Here is a 21,488-nt window from a genome sequence, read left to right on the forward strand (position 1 = left end):
TCACGAGTAATATTGTTTTTACTGCCAACCTGATTGTCATTTTAATAACTCACAATAATAACTCATTTAAATTAAAACGTCCAAATAGGGGCAATGTTATTGTTATGATTTCTTAATAAAATCCTATTGTGGAACCAATGGATCGTAGAGAGACAGGAATCACCTTCCTGTCACACATTTCCCAAACAAAGCAATATGTTTAGTATTAAGACGTGTCTTGATATCAAATACTGTTAGTACTGTAATATAGACTTTATTTGTTTAATGTAAGAATAAATATCGGTGCTTTTATTTGGTTTCCACTAGTTACCACAGCCACAAAGACGCTATGTCGTAATAATTAATGAAAACAAAAAAATATATTATTTTGTCTTAATTGAAGGTAAGGCATAATGTTAAGTAAGATAAATGGTAGAAATAGGCGAGGTGTATGACTGTGTGGCTTTGGGAACTAGTGACGAACATTTTCTTTTGACAGGAACTTCCGCATGTAGCTACATCCGCTTCTTTTCCCCTTGCAGTAATTTCTAGTCCGCTTCTAGTAATTTCTACGGCGAGTGCGCAAGCTCCTTGCATTTCAAAACGAGTTTGAGAAAAACCAGGGTCCTAAAACCAAGCACACCGGCGCTCAGGTACATTTCTACGGCCATAACGCAGTTTTAGATAGATTAAATACAAATGATTTACAGTCGGTTTAGCTAAAGTTAATGTTTTGGTTAGCGATTTAATTGAATTATTTGTCAATTAAAAATACATACACAGTAGCTACACTTTGCCATCTAGGTTGATATTACCAACGTTAGCATGTGGCTAGCTGTGTAGCTAACGTAGCTCGTCGTCACGTTTCATCCTTTTTGGTTTTAGGCATTTGTAATTAATTTAGTTAGCTAGTTAGCCAGCTTTAGGAAATCATTTAAACAGTTTTTTGGTAGTAGCTAGCAAATAACATTAGCTACTGTAGCTAAAACATTAACTAGACACCGCTGTCATCATGGCGAAATGGGGAGAAGGGGATCCACGCTGGATCGTGGAGGAGAGAGCCGATGCAACAAACGTCAATAACTGGCACTGGTGAGTAACGTTTGTGCTTTCTTCAGCTAGATGGGCTGTCTCAGATCCAGTTGAGAAGACCTCGGCAAAAGGCCTTTCTCAAATATCGCATATTTTGTGGGTTTCGATTATGCTGTTGTATACATTGCATAACCTGCACCTCCGTTTCTATCTTCATTTCTGTTCTTGTGAGGGTGATTATCGGCAGATCGTTATCAAGTGAGGGGTTGAGAGAGGCTACAGCAGCACCTGAGCTGTACTGTCCCTATCCACCCTAGCCGAGGAACGCTCAACTCCGATCTCATTAAAAAAAACGTAGTTGAGCGTTCCGTCGCTATCTCTACCCTAGACTATTTCTGCCTTTTAAAGATGCACTATGCAGAAACAGCGCCGCCATTTCTTGGTTGCTAAAATTCTAATAGTTAACCTCATTTCAGTTAATCTGACAAAACAAGCAAGTATAGTGTAGAGAATCATTGTACTATCTAAACCGCTATGAAATATATTTCCCATAACCAAAAATATTGTATTTTCAGTTGTTTGAAGCTGGTGTACAATACCAAAAGTAAAATATGCAAAAACGAAACCTACGGAATGGAAGCAATAGAATTAGTGCACATAGAACATATCTACTGTTTCTTAGACTTGCTTTCAATTAGAGTGAAAGATCTGTAACTCGTATTTCTGTGTGAATTTGGTGGACGACCCACTTACCTACAGTCTACGACAGTATTAGTCGTAATACACATAAAACCTAGCGGTCAAACACAAATGGTTCCAATCGTGTGTCCATCATTCGTTTGATCCATTGTGGATTTTTAGAAACGCTTCAATTAAGGGCTGTGTTTTCATGTAGGTTTACCCTGCCGGGACGTTTTGATAACTATGTAAACCCTCCCCTCCAAAAATGAAATGCTAATTAGTTGCTAATGCGGCCATCATCTAGAACTACAAATGCCTGTCTCAAGCTTAACAACACTCACCAGGGCCATGAAGATCTGGACGATACTGCCAAGTCGAGGCATAGGTAAGAATCTCTGGATTAACTATCTAATGTTAGCCTCATTTAGTAAATCATAAATTGGCTAAAGTTGTTTTAAATTGACTTATGTTAACTGTCTTGGGCAAGTTTTAAATTGAAATTGCCTGTTATCTAGTTAGCAACATTAGCCTGGCTAGATGGCTACATTAACCGTTTGTTTCTCTAGCCATTTAAATGCATGATAAATTAATTAAAACAAGTTTAGATGTCTTTGGCTTTTTATAAACGAAGTCTAGCTTGCTACTTAACTTAGATGGTGAAGCTAGGGCTAGGCATTCTTTATGTGTGTTTGTGGGTGAGGGGTAAGTAGCCTACTTGACTTATAGCTACCCAAGCTAGCTGTATGTTAGTCTGTCTTTTTGGGAGGTTTCAGAGATGGACTGATTAGCATCCTCTTGAGTCAAGTGTGCTTAATTTACCGTGGGAAAACATTGTTTGCTGTTATCGCCTGAACAGATCATTAGTATAGCTAGTATGCAATGTTATGTAACCTTATTTAGTCCTACCTACTATGGTGGGTTTTAAATTAATTGGTACTCGCACATTTCTTTTTTTAGGTAGAATTACTATTGATGCCAAATTGCGAACCTTATTTGCACCTTCTCTATTCCAGAACCAGTGGGTGTGCCTGAGTCTTGCCACCTCTCAACTAGGTATGCCGTTTCAACCTGGAACACTATTCTCCTGCTTTGGTCTGTTTAAGACATTGCAGGAAGACGTTGCATGGGTTTATTGATGTATAAGGCATGCTCCACTCTCAAGTTGAACTTGTTGACTGATACCATGGCGGCTGCTAAGAAGGCAGCAGCTGCGAACCAGAAGACTGCAGCCCTGGTCCACACCTGCCCTGTCTGTCGGTTGAGTAGTATTGGTTAGTACTGTATGTGCCTTTAGTTTCCTCTCCATGTGTGTGGTACAGTCTTTCATATGGGTAGTTGTTTTTTGTATTGCTTAGTTTATAATTCGCCAACTTTTGAATTCAATCTAAGCCACAGATGAACTTCCTCCATTTTGTACTTGATGTTTATAGATTCAGACCCGAAGCCGTTCAAGCAGCACTTTGAGAGCAAGCATTCCAAGTCTCCAGTGTTCCCAGTACTGGTTGATGTGCAGGCCTAAGGACGCACATACACCAGCTGTAGGTCCATTTTGAGTGTAAGATTCTTCCATCATTCACACACAGTAGGCATAGTGTAAACCACCATGTTGTCAACAAAATGCTGTCCTCAATGCTTAAGTTGTATTGTCTATGGCTCAATTTGTGGAAATGCTGTGATCACTCATTATCTTTAATGTTGTAATTCATAGACGCACGATGACCACAAATTGAATGCTGCAACAGACGGAATGACGTCAAGGGACACACATGGAGACCCCGAGTATGACTGGACATGGGCCTAAAAGGGCTGCAGAAGCACACAAGCACCCCATTTTATGTTTATTCCATGGTCAACCAGCTCTAGTTAACCATTACTCCACACTACCTTTTTATGGTCCCTCAACTTTCAACACTTAGAGCACATATGTCAGTCAAGGCCCGCGGGCCACATCCGGCCCGCGAGAAGGTTTTTTACGGCCCCTGGGATGATCTTGATTTATTATTAGAACCGGCCCGCAGACCGCAGCAAGCCGGCAGCCCGCAGATCTTTTACACGCACCAATACTACATTTCCCACAATGCAACGGTGACGCACCGAGCAGTAGGCTGCTTCATTTCAATATTTATTGGCACAGCAGTCGTCAGCATCACAGTAAAATTAACTTTCAGATACCCATCAAAAATGGCAAAACGGAAGGTGGACACTGAGAACCGGGGGTTTCAAACAAGGTGGGAGTCGGAGTATATGTTCACGGAGGTAGCTGGAAAACCTGTGTGTCTTCTGTGTGGAGAAAGTGTGGCGGTACTGAAAGAGTATAATCTGAGACGACATTATGAAACGAAACACGCGGACAAAAACAAGAATATGGACATGGAACAAAGGCTACAAAAGGCAGAGGAATTAAAACGAGGCCTCAAATCTCGACAGGCTCTGTTCAAAAAAGCCAAATCACAAGGCCAGGCTGCTGTCAAGGCCAGTTTTATTTTGGCAGAAGAGATCGCTAAATCAGCCCGGCCATTTACGGAGGGGGATTTCATCAAAAACTGCATGATTAAAGTTTGTGACGAAGTTTGCCCAGAAAAAAGGCAACTCTTTTTAAATGTGAGTCTGAGCAGAAACACCATTGCCGTAGGTTTTCAGTAGGTTCAATTAGGTTCACTAGACTATATGCGTCATTTAAAAATTTTTCAATGAACATTCGAACAGTCCGGCCCTCGGCTTGTAGCTAAATTTTTTATTTGGCCCTCCGTCCATTTGACTTTGACACCCCTGACTTAGAGTTTCAATCTTATCTCTATAAACCCACCCTACCTTCACACATTTTCCCTATGCTGCTTCCTTCACTTGTTCTTCTCCTGATTTGATAACATCTAGACTCAGTAACATGTTTAAAAGTGTTGTGGTGTACTGTTTTTGCTACCTTTTTTTTCACCTGTGTACTGTTGTCCTGCTGCTTATTCTGGGGTTCAGACTGAATGCAGTGGTAAATACTCTGCTCACAATTGACAGCAGCAACATGGACCTGTTAAATTGATAAGAAGGGTGTTGATATAGCTGCGTTTAGGCATGGCTTCCTTGTTTTGAGTGTAAGTGTGTTTCTCATTCTCCAGGAGTTAGCTAGGTTTTATATAAAATACTATTTCAATTTGTAACTTGCCTACCAAAATCACAATATTCTGTTTTACACTGTTATTTGTACTGGTCTAATTCCTAAAATGGAAAAGCAGAATCTGTGCGCTCTCAGATAATAATATAGTTCATATGGTGCTCTTCGACGTTCCAGGTTTGTGACGTTGATGATTAAATCATTTTAATGTTGGCTTAAATTCAGAGGTTTATATGTTATGCATTGTTTACTATTTTGATTTCTTAAACAATGTAATTGTTGGAGTTCAGGTGTGATGTGATTTGATGGGTGACTAGGTACATTGTCAAATAAATACACTTATTCATAATGGATACATTCTGCAATGAGTTAATCTGGGTTTGAATCTGCAACAGAACATGCCAACAAGTTAGTTCTGAATTGCTTTTAGTACAGCAGTGCATTCTGACACCATGAATTGATATAGATTTTGTATAGTTAAGGAAAGACTGACACTGTGACACTGGCTGACAGAGAAGAGGATCTGGTTAGCTGAAGTAAGGTTGAGGCTAATATCAACCAGATGGCTAGTTCTTTTTGCAGAGCAGCTTAGTATTCATGGCATGTTATAAATACTAGACTGCTACTAGGATAGTGTTCTATACAAGACCAAATGCATAAACAAATATTAGTTAAATAAGATATGGAACAGTAAATACACTTTAAAAAAATATATTTTCATTTTGGATCCAGGTAGCTAGTGAGTTGACAGCAAACTTGTTAGCTAGAGATGATGTGCGGGGACTTGCAGTCTTGCATGATAGCTACTTTGATGGTAATTAGCTTTTTCAAATCTGAGTAAATAGAGCAGACTATATTGATTAGTCACCTTGTCGGAGAGATTCACACGGTTATCAAAATGTTTTCCGAGAGTTAGGCTCCCAAGTGTTTGTTCCCCCCCCCCCCCCTTTCTCCCATGGTCTGTCCAGAAGCCTCTGGAATGTTCTAGTTGGTGGCACTGACTGAAGGGTTTTAAGCAAAGCTATTTCTGGAGCACCAGGGACAGGGTACAACTGTGGTGCAGATGGGGGATATTTATAACACTTGACACCGAACGGTAGCAATGATCACAACCCTCTGAACCGAAAAGAGCGAAATGTTTTCTCTACCTGATCATTACTTTTATTCGGGGGAAATTTCATTATGGTCTGCCTCGCTGTGATCATGGTGCGAGCTAAGAAACGCTGTCAATGAATCCCCTTAACTACAACTGAACTATATTCCTACAGGAAACAATTCACTTGCGTAAGAATGTTATTAAAAGAGCTTGCCTTTTGAGTCCCTCTAGAAAAAGCCCTTGAAATGGGGAAATCCTCCAATAACAAATGCTTGTTTCTGTTACAGAATGCTTTGTTACAGTGACTCTTTCCCAATGAACACAACCCAGTTGAATATATTCATTATGTGTCCCTACAGGACCGAACGAGATGTGACAGGCTGGTCGACAGACAAGCTGAAGGAGCTCCTATTGGGGCTGCGCGTGGAGGGCCCAGAGGGGAGCTGCGAGGTCACCGACGTCCCCAAGCTGGACGGTGAGGCATCCATCAACAACCGCAAGGGGAAGCTCATCTACTTCTACGAGTGGAACGTCAAGGCGACGTGGACTGGTGAGTGCAGCAGAGACTAGTGTTGAACGGTATACCGGTATCACGGCACTAAAACGTTATGATACTGATGATGCCAACATTTTAGAATACCGTAGTACCGTTTCATATAATACTACTGAATGTTTCGGCCTTACCGATCAAATGAACCTGCTGGTGCCAAGTTTTGTTAATAAATTCAGTGGAATTTAAGCAACAGCCACTAGTAAGCTCCGGTCCAATAATATCCACTTCACTTGTATGCGCATATCACTTGTGGTAGCTGTAATCAGCCAGCCACATCCTCTTCCAGCCCTCACTCACCGCTTCTCTCCGTTCGCTCTTCATGCACATCTATTCCCCCATCAGTTTTTTAAATATAATTTAGACGTGGTGGGGATGCACAGACCCTGATGAGTCTTCTGTTATAGTTGTACATTTGTTAGATTGGAGAAGTGCGCAAGATTTGATACATTGTTTCATTTAGTCGGCTGTTATAAGCCATAAGCACAGGCCAGTCTGAGTAGACTGCAAGTTCGCTGTCACGTAGCCTCTGAGTGCCAGAGAGGGTAAATTGACAAGCATGCTTGCAGCTTTACAGCAAAGAAAACGTCTTGTCTCTAGCCTAAACGGCTAAAAAAAATAAGACCCATATTACCAGAGATGCCTTTTAATCTTTTTCGGGATTCGCGCGCATTTTATATCATTTCACAAACCATGTCGCAGGCCGTTTTAAACCAATCCGGGGTCGCTAATTATTGGTTTGATAACAATGTTCAGTCATGTTACCTAGCTAGCTAACAACCTGGCAGCTTGACAGTAGATTTAGGCAAATTTGATTGGCACAGGAAGAAAGGAAAAGGGTCTGCTACTCATGAGATGTGATTCATATAGGCCTAATGGAAGCCTAAAATATTTCAAAACCCGATCTTTCTGGTGCTCCTTAAGTTCTGTTTGGTGCTTAGTGTTTTGAAAGTTGGGAGCAGTGTTTGTGGGAGAGAGACTGGTGTGTGTGTTTGAGGGAGACAGTGTGAAGGAGGGAGGTGTGTTAACTGAAGCCTACCACAATGACATGCAGCTCATGCACGTATATTCCTGCAGCCAAAGGTAGGTCTTTGCAAATATGAGCAAATCAGCCATTCAAATCAAATCAAATTTATTTATATAGCCCTTCTTACATCAGCTGAAATCTCAAAGTGCTGTACAGAAACCCAGCCTAAAACCCCAAACAGCAAGCAATGCAGGTGTAGAAGCACCATTCTATGCTGTATTCTATACAAGTAGAAGTGTGAATTGTATTGAGTAGAAGTCTGAATTTAATTGACAGGTTTTTGCGTAGCACATGCTCAGAAGATTTAGAAAAGCGTCCGGGGGACAGGGCGAACGGGATGGCTAGGCTACTCTGAATTTTTTTCCCACCGTGGTATCTTGATACTACTCGGTATTGTGATACTTGGCCTAGTATTGTATCATTAGTAAAATGTTGGTATCGTGACCACTAGCAGACACACACATCACTCTATATGGAACTCATGTTGAACATATGGTAAGATATGTTAGGTTTTCTGCCAGTGTATTTTCTGCCAAATGTATCCTACATTTTGTTTGAAGCAGAGGGTTTTGCCTACTAAAGAGCAGCATAGCCCTTGTTTCCATGGCAATGAGACTGTAATTATATTCTCCAGCACACAACGCCCCAGGGGTTCAGTCAGAAGTGGGTGGGTTGTCAAAGTGTCTCTTCAAAGTACGCTTCATGACATCTCTTTCTCTCTCGCTCTGTCCCAGGAACATCAAAAACCGGAATCAAGTACAAAGGGAACATCGAAGTTCCCAACCTCTCCGATGAAAATGACATGGACGACCTAGATGTAGGTTGTTATGACAGAATGCCATTAAGGATCATGTTTGGTCAGGCTAATTTGCACATCGACCGCTGATGGCTATTTGTTGTAATGTTATTTCTTTGCATTTTGTATGGTAAAAAGAACAAGACCACACCTAACATGACATTGGGTATAATCTTTGCCCCCCCCCCCCCCTCCCGGGCACAGATCAGTGTGTCACTTTGCAAAGATGAACCCAACACAACCCTCACCGAACTTATGAAGAAGGAGGGAGCGAAGAAAGTGCGCGCTGCCCTGGGGAGCTATGTGGACCACCTCAAATCCGGTGAGGCCTTTATTTATTAAAGTCAATTTAGCCCTCGTGCCTGTTTTATACAGATATTAATAGTTCAGCTTGATACTGATTCAAATTGAACTTTTCCGATGACTGCAGAGTTCACTCAGGGCATGATCCTCCCAACGGCGAATGGGGTGGCGAGCAAGCCACAGCCGTCGCAGACGCAGACAAAGGTCAAAGTGGACAAAACCCAGGTGGGTGGCAGTTGCCTTCTTACCTTACGTCTCCGTTATCTACCTTTCTCCTTTCTATTTCACTTCCGTCATGGATTTAACAATGGTGGAAACTCTCTCCAGCTAATATTTACGTCAATCCAATACACACAAAAGGAGAAGGGGGAAGAATTGAGACAATCAAAGAACCATTGCATCAAGGGGCTAGTGAGCATGATTAAAACCTTACTAGCAATAACAGACTGTGTCTGTACATGTATGTTCAAGATAAAAGAAATTAGAGAATGCTTTTTTTTATTGGCAAGAATTCAACTGATAAGTTTCCGTTCAAGTAGCATTCCAACATAGGTAGTGAATTAAGTGATTTCCCCATCCACCTTATTGATGTAAAGTGCCACATAATGAATCCAATACATAATCCATCTACTGAATTTCCCACGTTCTGGATTTTAAGTATTCAAGCTTATTGAGCATCACGTGAGCTTCACCTAATGTACATAATCATAGAATTTATGAATAACAGGATGATCACGCTTGTCTACGTCCCCAGATTGGCTCCTGCGTATCAGCCCCCTCTCCTAGCACAGGGGTCAAGATCCCCACCTGCAAGTTTAGTCTCAAGGAGACCTTCCTCACCTCACCTGACGAGCTGTACAGAACCTTCATCAACCAGGACGTGAGTAGTAAAGTAGTCAAATACTAGCTTCCCTTCCTTGTGTCCTTTCCTCCAACATCACTGATTGGGCCAGACATGACAGGCTGAAGTAATATGCTTGGAAACCAATCCAGGGGTGAATTCACTAGGAACCAAACGAACGTGTAAGGGCAGAAACTGGAGGGACTAACCTGAACTTGTCCGATAAACACTTTTTAGTTTATATCCAAAAAGCAATATATCCATTTTCAGAAATGTTGGTAAATTAACATTTATTGTTTAAAGAATTTCTGAAAGAGTTTTTTCACAATCTAATCATGGCATTGGGTTGTGTAATGACAGACATATATTTGTTTAAAATCTATCACTTGATGTTTTCATTTCAGAGAGACAAATCATGATTTTTAGCAAAACGCTGTATATCTGCCTCAGGTTTTACAGTCAAACATAACAAATACAGATGTACAAATGATACATTTGTGACATAAAAAATGATGAATACTGTCATATGAGATCTGTATTTAAAACATTTACATTTCACATTTTAGTCATTTAGCAGATGCTCTTATCCAAAGCGACTTAGCTTAGTGCATTCATCTTAGGATAGCTAGGTGAGACAACCACATATCAGAGTCAAATATACAGGATACAAACATTCCATTCCATCTAACAATGATACAGCGTTTTGCGAAAACAATTGTTTAATTTATATCTAAAATCTATAAATGAGAAGCGTAATATTTAACACACATGAAGGTACCCATAGGCAGTCATTTCTGATGAAAAACAAGTTTAATAGCATTTTGGAAATAAACTCTTAACTTGGTTTTCTTTGCAAAACATTCCCGTTGCAAAAAGTTTTTCTACAGTGTGCACTAATGAATACACCCCAGTACTTTCCCCAGTCACTGAGGAAGTAGAGAATGGTTTATTTCACAAATTTGACATTACAAAGTATCAATAGCAACAAAGCTGAATTATGAAACAATTTGCATAAATACACTATGTACAGAAAACCAGTAAGTATATATGAGTGCATGTGTTTGCCTTCAATGGAAAGTGTTCTACCAAGGTTTTGATAGAATTTTGATTTGCGATTGTTTTTCTCCTGCACTTCACTACTGAAATTAATTTCACCACTGCAAATCATTTTATCAGTGCAAAAATTTTTCTCACACAAATACCCTTATGTTGGATTTTACTGCATCTGTTGCTTTTAATAGGGAACGAAGAGCAACCTCAATAGACTAGACTTTAACTCTCTGTGGATTACTTCCGCTTTAAAAATGTTGCCTATTATAATATAACGCCAACCTAATTTTTAAATTGTCGTCCCATAACTCTTTTGAATCATGACTACAATTGGCTGAGGGCATAGGAATCAGTGCTGATTTGACTAATCTATGGTCTCCTCTCTCGTAATGCAGATGGTCCAGGCGTTCACCCATACTGCAGCCGTGGTTGACGGAGACAAAGGAGGGAAGTTTCAGCTGCTAGAGGGAAGCGTCAACGGAGAGTTTCTGGAGCTGGTGAGGACACGCATCTGCTTGAGATCATGTTCTGTTGATCATGACCCATTGGTGGAGAAATACCAAATCTAACTGGTTTTGGTTTCCACTTCTTAGGTCCCAGATGAAAAGATAGTTATGAAATGGAGGTTCAAGACCTGGCCCTGTGGTAGGTTTCCCCAACTTGCCCAGTGGTGCTCTTGATTTGTGTGTTCCTTGGCAACTTTCACTGTCAATTTCAGCATTTCTCTACTTAGGTATTTTTTTTATACGGGTAATTTCTACAATTCTTAACTGCTTTCTCAACTCTGCTCCTGGGCACCCACAGGGTGTACAGGATTTGGTCCATCCTACAGCGAACACACCTGATTAAACTAATTACAGGCATGATGATTAGTTGGATCCAGTGTGTTGATACTGGGCAGGAACAAAAACGTGCATACCCTGTTGGGTGCCCACAACTGAACTTGAGAAACCTTGGATAGTAACATAACTGGCTTGGATATATTATTGTTTTAGCAACAAATGATTCTAAAACTGGCTCTGATTTCTCTTTTCCAGAGCACTATGCAACTATTACCCTGAACATGAAGGATCGAGGCAATGAGACTGAGCTGAAGGTAGAATGTAAAGGAGTCCCGACGGTAGAGGAGGATCGGACAAAGGAGGGTTGGAAGAGACACTACTTTGAAGCCATCAAACAGACTTTTGGATTCGGGGCCCGACTCTACTGAATAATGTAAAAAAAAAAAAAAAAAAAAAGATTATTTAATGTGGATGAATACTCTTTAGCACAGTCTCTCTTGTAGCACCAGCCCTACATCGTGCGTAGACAAACGGTGCCTTTTCCACTTGGAAGACTGGCAGTCCGTGTAAGGGTCATTGGTTCAAGGCTTTCTTTGATGTCTGTGCTTACCTTACTGAGTCTATAAGCTAAATGAGATGTAGAAACAATTACTCGAACGACAGTATATTTGGAATTAACTATTAGCATTCTCAATCTCCAATTCTGCACATTTGAAGTGTGTCATGCTGAAATAAATTACATTTTTACTGAATTATGTTTTGTGGGTTTAATGACGACTAACTGCAAGATGAATGATCAAAAGAATGCTTGCTAATATTGTTGCGCAATGGCTACCCTATGTCACGTGATGTTTCTCTGGAAAAAATGGTATGGAAACGGTTGCTCAAGCCTGATATTCTTAGTGATATTAGTCTGAATAAATAGAAAGCATGCATATTTAAACAATGAAGACGTCAAACAAATTGCAGAACTCATGAAATATGGACAGCAAGGGATACATGTACATTTAATTACAAAAGGTTTTGGCATCAATAATATAGTTCAGCTAACACATCCAGAAGAAAGGCCGTAGGAGGGCAACAACCCAGCAGCAGGACCGCTACCTCCACCTTTGAGCAGGAGGAGCACTGCCAGAGCCCTGCAAAATGACCTCCAGCAGGCCACAAATGTGCATGTGTCTGCTCAAACGGTCAGAAACAGACTCCATGAGGGTGGTATGAGGGCCCGACGTCCACAGGTGGGGGTTGTGCTTACAGCCCAACACCGTGCAGGACGTTTGGCATTTGCCAGAGAACACCAAGATTGGCAAATTCGCCACTGGCGCCCTGTGCTCTTCACAGATGAAAGCAGGTTCACACTGAGCACATGAGCACATGTGACAGACGTGACAGAGTCTGGAGAAGCCGTGGAGAACGTTCTGCTGCCTGCAACATCCTCCAGCATGACCGGTTTGGCGGTGGGTCAGTCATGGTGTGGGGTGGCATTTCTTTGTGGGGCCGCACAGCCCTCCATGTGCTCGCCAGAGGTAGCTTGACTGCCATTAGGTACCGAGATGAGATCCTCAGAGCCCTTGTGAGACCATATGCTGACACATGCACATTTGTGGCCTGCTGGAGGTCATTTTGCAGGGCTCTGGCAGTGCTCCTCCTGCTCAAAGGTGGAGGTAGCGGTCCTGCTGCTGGGTTGTTGCCCTCCTACGGTCTCCTCCACGTCTCCTGATGTACTGGCCTGTCTCCTGGTAGCGCCTCCATGCTCTGGACACTACGCTGACAGACACAGCAAACCTTCTTGCCACAGCTCGCATTGATGTGCCATCCTGGATGAGCTGCACTACCTGAGCCACTTGTGTGGGTTGTAGACTCCGTCTCATGCTACCACTAGAGTGAGAGCACCGCCAGCATTCAAAAGTGACCAAAACATCAGCCAGGAAGCATAGGAACTGAGAAGTGGTCTGTGGTCACCACCTGCAGAATCACTCCTTTATTGGGGGTGTCTTGCTAATTGCCTATAATTTCCACCTTTTGTCTATTCCATTTGCACAACAGCATGTGAAATTTATTGTCAATCAGTGTTGCTTCCTAAGTGGACAGTTTGATTTCACAGAAGTGTGATTGACTTGGAGTTACATTGTGTTTAAGTGTTCCCTTTATTTTTTTGAGCAGTGTATTTTAAGTATTTTAATTAAACTCGGAAACGATAAATGGTAAATGCAATTTTCGTATATACGGGTTCACTATCTCCGCGCAGGGTAGATCAGAGAACTGTGGAATGTACTGAAATAGTAATTTTTATACTATGACAATTTTATTCTCAACTTGTCCAGTTGGCCTATCATAGTAGAGGTTTAGCATGGTTAATACTCTTGCTCCTCCTTTGTGGGCCCCCGAACTTGTCCAAGCCCCTTGGCGTTTTCCTTCGTCCACATCTGGTTGTTGGGTAGAGCAGCTCCGTCCTGTGTCCCCCTCGATTCTTCACTTAAACAATTCCTAATATGGTACTGAACAGTCTCTTCACCACCCTGGTTGGCCCAGAGTGATGCACCCCTCCCCTCTCCAGACTGTCCACAGCTTTTATGGCCTGTGGTGGTCAGTCCTTACACACCTACACACACACCCCCCTCTGTATTGTGTGTGTGTGTGTAACAAAACAATATTCATCTTCAACCTATATGCTACCCGGCTATAGTGCATAAACATAAATCCTAACAAAGTCCTTTGGATACGATCATACAAGATTGAGATGGATGGATAGATGGGGATATATTATCCCACTGGATATACAAGTAACTGACAAAATAAAGGAAACTCCAACATAAAGCGTCTTAATAGGGTGTTGGGTCACCATGACCCAGAACGGGTTCAATTGGTCTTGGCATAGATTCTACAAGTGTCTGGAACTCTATTGGAGGGATGCGACACCATTCTTCCATGAGAAATTCTATAATTTGATGTTTTGTCGATGGTGGTGGAAAACGCTGGCCTACCAAAACAATGGCCTACCAAAACGCTGGCCTACCAAAACGCTGGCCTACCAAAACAATGGCCTCCTGCTGGGATTAAAAATAAAAAAATATATAAATATAGGACCAAACACACATCACGACGAGAGACAGCTCTACATATGACGACAGCATAGCAAGGCAGCAACACATGACAACACAGGATGGTACAAACATTATAGGACACAGACAACAGTACAAAGGCCAAGAAGGTAGACAACAATGCAGCCACAACTGTCCATGATTGATTCTTTGAATGAAGAGATTGATAAAACTGTCTAATTTGAGTGTTAGTTGCAGCTCGTTCCAGTTGCTAGCTGCAGCGAACTGAAAAGACGAGCGACACGGATTTGTGCGCTTCGGGGACCTTTAACACAATGTGACAGGCAGAACAGCTGTTGTATGTGGAGGATGAGGGCTTCAGTAGATATCTCAGATAGGGGGGAGTGAGGCCTAAGAGGGTTTTAGAAATAAGCATCATCCAGTGGGTCTTGCGACGGGTATACAGAGATAACCAGTTTACAGAGGAGGATAGAGTGCAGTGATGTGTCCTATAAGGAGCATTGGTGGCAAATCTGATGGCCGAATGGTAAAGAACATCTGGCCGCTCGAGAGCACCCTTACCTGCCGATCTATAAATTACATCTCCGTAATCTAGCATGGGTAGGACGGTCATCGGAATCAGGGTTAGTTGGCAGCTGGGGTGAAAGAGGAGCGATTAGATAGATGAAACCAAGTCTAGATTTAACTTTAGCCTGCAGCTTTGATATGTGCTGAGAGAAGGACAGTGCACCATCTAGCCATACTCCCAAGTACTTGTATGAGGTGACTACCTCAAGCTCTAAACCCTCAAAGGTAGCAATAACATCTGTGGGAAGAGGGGCATTCTTCTTACCAAACCACATGACCTTTGTTTTGGAGGTGTTCAGAACAAGGTTAAGGGCAGAGAAAGCTTGTTGGACACTAAGAAAGCTTTGTTGTAGAGCATTTAACACAAAATCCGGGTACGGGCCAGCTGAGTATGAGACTTATCTCAAATCAAATCAAATTTTATTTGTCACATACACATGGTTAGCAGATGTTAATGCGAGTGTAGCGAAATGCTTGTGCTTCTAGTTCCTGACTGACCTCGCCTTCTGGATGATAGCGGGGTGAACAGGCAGTGGCTCGGGTGGTTGTTGTCCTTGATGATCTTTATGGCCTTCCTGTGACATCGGGTGGTGTAGGTGTCCTGGAGGGCAGGTAGTTTGCCCCCGGTGATGCGTTGTGCAGACCTCACTACCCTCTGGAGAGCCTTACGGTTGTGGGCGGAGCAGTTGCCGTACCAGGCGGTGATACAGCCCGACAGGATGCTCTCGATTGTGCATCTGTAGAAGTTTGTGAGTGCTTTCGGTGACAAGCCGAATTTCTTCAGCCTCCTAAGGTTGAATAGGCGCTACTGCGCCTTCTTCACAACGCTGTCTGTGTGGGTGGACCAATTCAGTTTGTCCGTGATGTGTACACCGAGGAACTTAAAACTTTCCACCTTCTCCACTACTGTCCCGTCGATGTGGATAGGGGGGTGCTCCCTCTTCTGTTTTCTGAAGTCCACAATCATCTCCTTTGTTTTGTTGACGTTGAGTGTGAGGTTATTTTCCTGACACCACACTCCGAGGGCCCTCACCTCCTCCCTGTAGGCCGTCTCGTCTTTGTTGGTAATCAAGCCTACCACTGTAGTGTCGTCCGCAAACTTGATGATTGAGTTGGAGGCGTGCATGGCCACGCAGTCGTGGGTGAACAGGGAGTACAGGAGAGGGCTCAGAACGCACCCTTGTGGGGCCCCAGTGTTGAGGATCAGTGGGGTGGAGATGTTGTTACCTACCCTCACCACCTGGGGGCGGCCCGTCAGGAAGTCCAGGACCCAGTTGCACAGGGCGGGGTCGAGACCCAGGGTCTTGAGCTTGATGACGAGTTTGGAGGGTACTATGGTGTTAAATGCTGAGCTGTAGTCGATGAACAGCATTCTCACATAGGTATTCCTCTTGTCCAGATGGGTTAGGGCAGTGTGCAGTGTGGTTGCGATTGCGTCGTCTGTGGACCTATTGGGTCGGTAAGCAAATTGGAGTGGGTCTAGGGTGTCAGGTAGGGTGGAGGTGATATGGTCCTTGACTAGTCTCTCAAAGCACTTCATGATGACGGAAGTGAGTGCTACGGGGCGGTAGTCGTTTAGCTCAGTTACCTAAGCTTTCTTGGGAACAGGAACAATGGTGGCCCTCTTGAAGCATGTGGGAACAGCAGACTGGGATAAGGATTGATTGAATATGTCCTTAAACACACCAGCCAGCTGGTCTGCGCATGCTCTGAGGATGCGGCTGGGAATGCCGTCTGGGCCTGCAGCCTTGCGAGGGTTAACACGTTTAAATGTTTTACTCACCTCGGCTGCAGTGAAGGAGAGCCCGCAGGTTTTGGTAGCGGGCTGTGTCAGTGGCACTGTATTGTCCTCAAAGCGAGCAAAAAAGTTATTTAGTCTGTCTGGGAGCAAGACATCCTGGTCCGCGACGGGGCTGGTTTTCTTTTTGTAATCCGTGATTGACTGTAGACCCTGCCACATACCTCTTGTGTCTGAGCTGTTGAATTGCGACTCTACTTTGTCTCTATACTGGCACTTAGCTTGTTTGATTGCCTTGCGGAGGGAATAGCTACACTGTTTGTATTCGGTCATGTTTCCGGTCACCTTGCCCTGGTTAAAAGCAGTGGTTCGCGCTTTCAGTTTCACGCGAATGCTGCCATCAATCCACGGTTTCTGGTTTGGGAATGTTTTAATCATTGCTGTGGGTACGACATCATCAATGCACTTTCTAATGAACTCGCTCACCGAATCAGCGTATTCGTCAATGTTGTTGTTGGACGCAATGCGGAACATATCCCAATCCACGTGATCGAAGCAGTCTTGAAGCGTGGAGTCAGATTGGTCGGACCAGCGTTGAACAGACCTGAGCGCGGGAGCTTGCTGTTTTAGTTTCTGTTTGTAGGCTGGAAGCAACAAAATGGAGTCGTATCTGCATATAAATGGATGAGAGAGCTTCCTACTGTCTGAGCTATGTTGTTGATGTAAATTGAGAAGAGAGTGGGGCCTAGGATTGAGCCTTGGGATACTCCCTTGGTGACAGACAGTGGTGGAGACAGCAGATTTTCTGACTTTATACAGTTGAAGTCGCAAGTTTACATACACTTAGGTTGGAGTCATTAAAACTTGTTTTTCAACCTCACAACAAATGTCTTGTTAACAAACTATAGTCTTGGCAAGTCGCTTAGGACATCTACTTTGTGCATGACACAAGTCATTTTCCAACAGTTTTTTCCAGACAGATTATAGATTATTTCACTTATAATTCACTGTATCACAATTCCAGAAGAATTGTCAGAAGTTAACAAACACTAAGTTGACTGTGCCTTTAAACAGCTTGGAAAAATTCCAGAAAATTATGTCATGGCTTTAGAAACTTCTGATAGGATAATTGACATCATTTGAGTCAATTGGAGGTGTACCTGTGGATGTATCTCAAGGCCTACCTTCAAACTCAGTGCTTCTTTGCTTGACATCATGGGAAACTCAAAAGAAAATCAGCCATGACCTCAAAAACAATTATAGACCTCCACAAGTCTGGTTCATCCTTGGAAGCAATTTCCAAACGCCAGAAGGTACCACGTTCCTCTGTACAAACAATAGTATGCAAGTATAAACACCATGGGGCCATTCAGCCGTCATACCACTCAGGAAGGAGAAGCGTTCTGTCTCCTAGAGATGAACGTACTTTGGTGCAAAAAGTGCAAATCAATCCCAGAACAACAGCAAAGGACCTTGTGAAAATGTTGGAGGAAACCGGTACAAAAGTATCTATATCCACAGTAAAATGAGTCCTATATTGACATAACCTGAAAGGCCGCTCAGCAAGGAAGAAGTCACTGCTCCAAAACGGCCATAAAAAAGTCAGACTACGGTTTGTACCTGCACATGGGGACAAAGATCGTACTTTTTGGAGAAATGTCCTCTGGTCTGATGAAACAAAAATGGAACTGTTTGGCCATAATCACCATCGTTATGTTTGGAAGAAAAAGGGGGAGGCTTGCAAGCCGAAGAACACCATCCCAACCGTGAAGCACAGGGGTGACTGCATCATGTTGTGGGGTGCTTTGCTGCAGGAGGGACTGGTGCTCTTCACAAAATAGATGGCATCATGAGGCAGGAAAATTATGTGGATATATTGAAGCAACATCTCAAGACATCAATCAGGAAGTTAAAGCTTGGTCGCAAATGGGTCTTCCAAATGGACAATGACCCCAAGCATACTTCCAAAGTTGTGGCAAAATGGCTTAAGGACAACGAAGTCAAGGTATTGGAGTAGCCTTCACAAAGCCCTGACCTCAATCCTATAGAAAATTTCTGCGCAGAACTGAAAAAGCATATGCGAGCAAAGAGGCCTACAAACCTGACTCAGTTACACGAGCTCTGTCAGGAGGAATGGGCCAAAATTCACCCAACTTATTGAGGGAAGCTTGTGGAAGGCTACCCGAAACGTTTGATCCAAGTTAAACAATTTAAAGACAATGCTACCAAATACTAATTGAGTGTATGTGAACTTCTGACCCACTGGGAATGTGATGAAAGAAATAAAAGTTGAAAGAATTCATTCTCTCTACTATTATTCTGACATTTCACATTCTTAAAATAAAGTGGTGATCCTAACTGACCTAAAACAGGAAATTCTTACTAGGATTAAATGTCAGGAATTGTGAAAAACTGAGTTTAAATGTATTTGGCTAAGGTGTATGTAATCTTCCGACTTCAACTGTACACTGCCCTCTTTGAGAGGTAGTTAGCAAACCAGGCCAAAGACCCCTCGGAGACACCAATACTCCTTAGCCAGCCCATAAGAATGGAATGGTCTACCATATCAAAAGCTTTGGCCAAGTCAATAAAAATAGCAGCACAGCATTGCTTAGAATCAAGGGCAATGGTGACATCATTGAGGACCTTTAAGGTTGCAGTGACACATCCATGACCTAAGCGGATACCAGATTGCATACCAGAGAGAATACTATAGACATCAAGAAAGCCAGTCAGTTGATTATTGACAAGTTTTTCCAACACTTTTGATAAACAGGGCAAAATAAAAATAGGCCTATAACAGTTAGGATCAGCTTGATCTCCCCCTTTAACTAAAGGACGAACGGTGGCTACCTTCAAAGCAATGGGAACCACCCCAGAGAGGAGAGACAGGTTAAAGAGATAGGCTTGGCGATGATAGGGGCAGCAACCTTAAAGAAGAAAGGGTCTAAAACATCTGACCCAGATGTTTTTTGGGGGTCAAGTTTCAGGAGCTCCTTCATCACCTCGGCCTCTGACTCGGACTCAGAGAAACTTTGTAGCGGGGCAGGGGAAAAAGAGGGAGAAGCATTAGGGATAGTCGCATTAGAAAGGGTGGGATTTGAGGAAATGTTGGACGGGCAAGGAGGCATGGCTGAGTAAAATAAGAATCCTGACTTAATGAAGTGGTGAATAAAGAGTTCAGCCACGTGCTACTTGTCAGTAACAACCACATCAACTTTAAGGGACATAGGCAGCTGTGAGGAGGAGGGTTTATTATCCAGGTCTTTAACTGTTTTCCAGAACTTCTTGGGGTTAGAACCACAGAGAAAGAACTGCTCCTTAAAGTAACTAAATGTGGCCTTCCGGATAGCCTGGGTGCACTTATTTCTCATTTGCCTGAACGAGAGCCAGTCAGTCTGAGTATGCGTGTGCCGAGCCTTTCGCCAAATGCAATTATTGAGGTGGAGTAACTCTGCAAGACCATGGTAGAACCAGGGGCTGAATCTGTTTTTAATTCTCATTTTCTTTATGGAGGCATGTTTGTTAGCAATACCACTGAAAATATCAAAAAAGGTCCAATCGTCTTCGACAGAGGGGATCAAGCTGATTCTATACCATTTTACAGAGGCCTGTTCATGAAGGAAGGCTTGCTCATTAAAGTTTTTTTAGCAAGCGTCTATGACAAATCAGGACAGGTCGTTTTACTGAACAGCCATTACGAACACAGGCTGTGAAACAGTGATCACTAAGGTCATTACAGAAAACACCAGACCGATTCCTATCAGGATTATTTGTGAGGATAACATCAAGAAGAGTAGCCTTTTCTGGGTGTTTGGAGTCATACCTTGTGGGATTGGTAATAATCTGAGAAAGATTCAGGGAGTCCCATTGCTTTAGGACTTGGTCAGGTGGTTTAAGCATGTCCCAGTTTAGGTCACCTAGCAGGACAAATTCAGATTTAGTGTAAGGGGCCAGAAGAGAGCTTAGGGCAGGTAGGGTACAGGCCGGTCCTGATGGAGGACGATAGCACCTAGCAACAGGCAACAAATAGCTATTTGAAAGTTTAATACTTAAAACCAGCAAATCAAATAGTTTGGGGACAAACTTGGTGGAGACAACCGAGCACTGAAGGTGTTGCTTGGTAAAGATTGCCACTCCCCTACCTTTGGAAGATCTGTCTTGCCGAAAATGTTATAACCAGAAAGGTTAACATCAGTATTCAAAATACTCTTCCTTAACCATGTCTCAGTAATGACCAACACATCTGGATTGGAGCTGTGAACCCACACTTTCAATTCATCCATTTTAGGTAATAATCTTCTAGTGTTATCAAATGTGTACATGCACATTTCCAGATATCATCAACAGTAATACAATCAAGGCAGGGCATAGGACAGGGAGAGTTCTGCAGTGCTGATTTATGCCATCTGAATGTGCATCAGATGGCAACAAGATCCTGTTGTACAGCAATGGCACTAAGCATGATGAGATGTTTATTGCTTAATTAACCCAGGAACCACGCCTGTGTGGATTAAAGCACCTGCTTTCAATATACTTTGTATCCCTCATTTACTTAAGTGTTTCCTTAATTTTGGCAGTTAACAGTAGCTTACTATACCCATTATGCTAAAATGTGCTTATTTGCTAGTAGTACTTCACATTTGCTATTTGGGGGCTCCCAAATACATTGTATTGCTTGCCACACAAATTTACATGAGAGAAGATCCCGATATGTGTCAGAAGGCGTTTCGGCTGTCGTGGACGAACCTGTCTACTGTACAAGCAAGAAACGTGTGTGTGCACAGACGATTGGATGACATGTCCTCTACCATCAACGATTGGTCAATGTTAGTCATCGTGGTCTAGGATTGGTCTATCAGAGGGATTAGGAAGTGG

The 21,488-nt window shown here is 42.7% G+C and overlaps 1 protein-coding gene across 4 annotated transcripts; it reads left to right on the forward strand.

Moving 5' to 3' along the window:
• The first annotated feature begins 563 nt into the window (after positions 1-563).
• Positions 564-11,995, forward strand: ahsa1a (AHA1, activator of heat shock protein ATPase homolog 1a). 4 transcript variants are annotated; one of them, XM_038968303.1, is made up of 11 exons: positions 564-1,071; positions 1,997-2,077; positions 2,706-2,745; positions 6,254-6,444; positions 8,206-8,288; positions 8,472-8,589; positions 8,698-8,795; positions 9,325-9,450; positions 10,857-10,958; positions 11,055-11,106; positions 11,499-11,995. In XM_038968303.1, exons 1-11 carry the CDS (start codon positions 1,044-1,046, stop codon positions 11,669-11,671), a joined length of 1,092 nt encoding a protein of 363 aa, XP_038824231.1. In that variant the 5' UTR covers positions 564-1,043; the 3' UTR covers positions 11,672-11,995. The 4 variants fall into 4 exon arrangements, with proteins under 4 accessions (XP_038824231.1, XP_038824230.1, XP_038824232.1 ...); XM_038968302.1 differs by having other exon boundaries at positions 2,037-2,077; XM_038968304.1 differs by lacking the exons at positions 1,997-2,077; positions 2,706-2,745 and having other exon boundaries at positions 565-1,071.
• Positions 11,996-21,488: the final 9,493 nt, after the last annotated feature.

The sequence above is a fragment of the Salvelinus namaycush genome, chromosome 29 (assembly GCF_016432855.1).
Source record: "Salvelinus namaycush isolate Seneca chromosome 29, SaNama_1.0, whole genome shotgun sequence".
Lineage (NCBI taxonomy): Eukaryota > Metazoa > Chordata > Actinopteri > Salmoniformes > Salmonidae > Salvelinus > Salvelinus namaycush.

Excerpts from the sequence above, each read along its gene's own strand:
- ahsa1a (XM_038968302.1), top strand. The coding sequence starts at position 992 with ATGGCGAAATGGGGAGAAGGGGATCCACGCTGGATCGTGGAGGAGAGA. Across the intron at positions 8,289-8,471 it reads ATGACATGGACGACCTAGAT|ATCAGTGTGTCACTTTGCAA; the intron begins GTAGGTTGTTAT and ends TCCCGGGCACAG. Across the intron at positions 10,959-11,054 it reads ACGGAGAGTTTCTGGAGCTG|GTCCCAGATGAAAAGATAGT; the intron begins GTGAGGACACGC and ends TCCACTTCTTAG.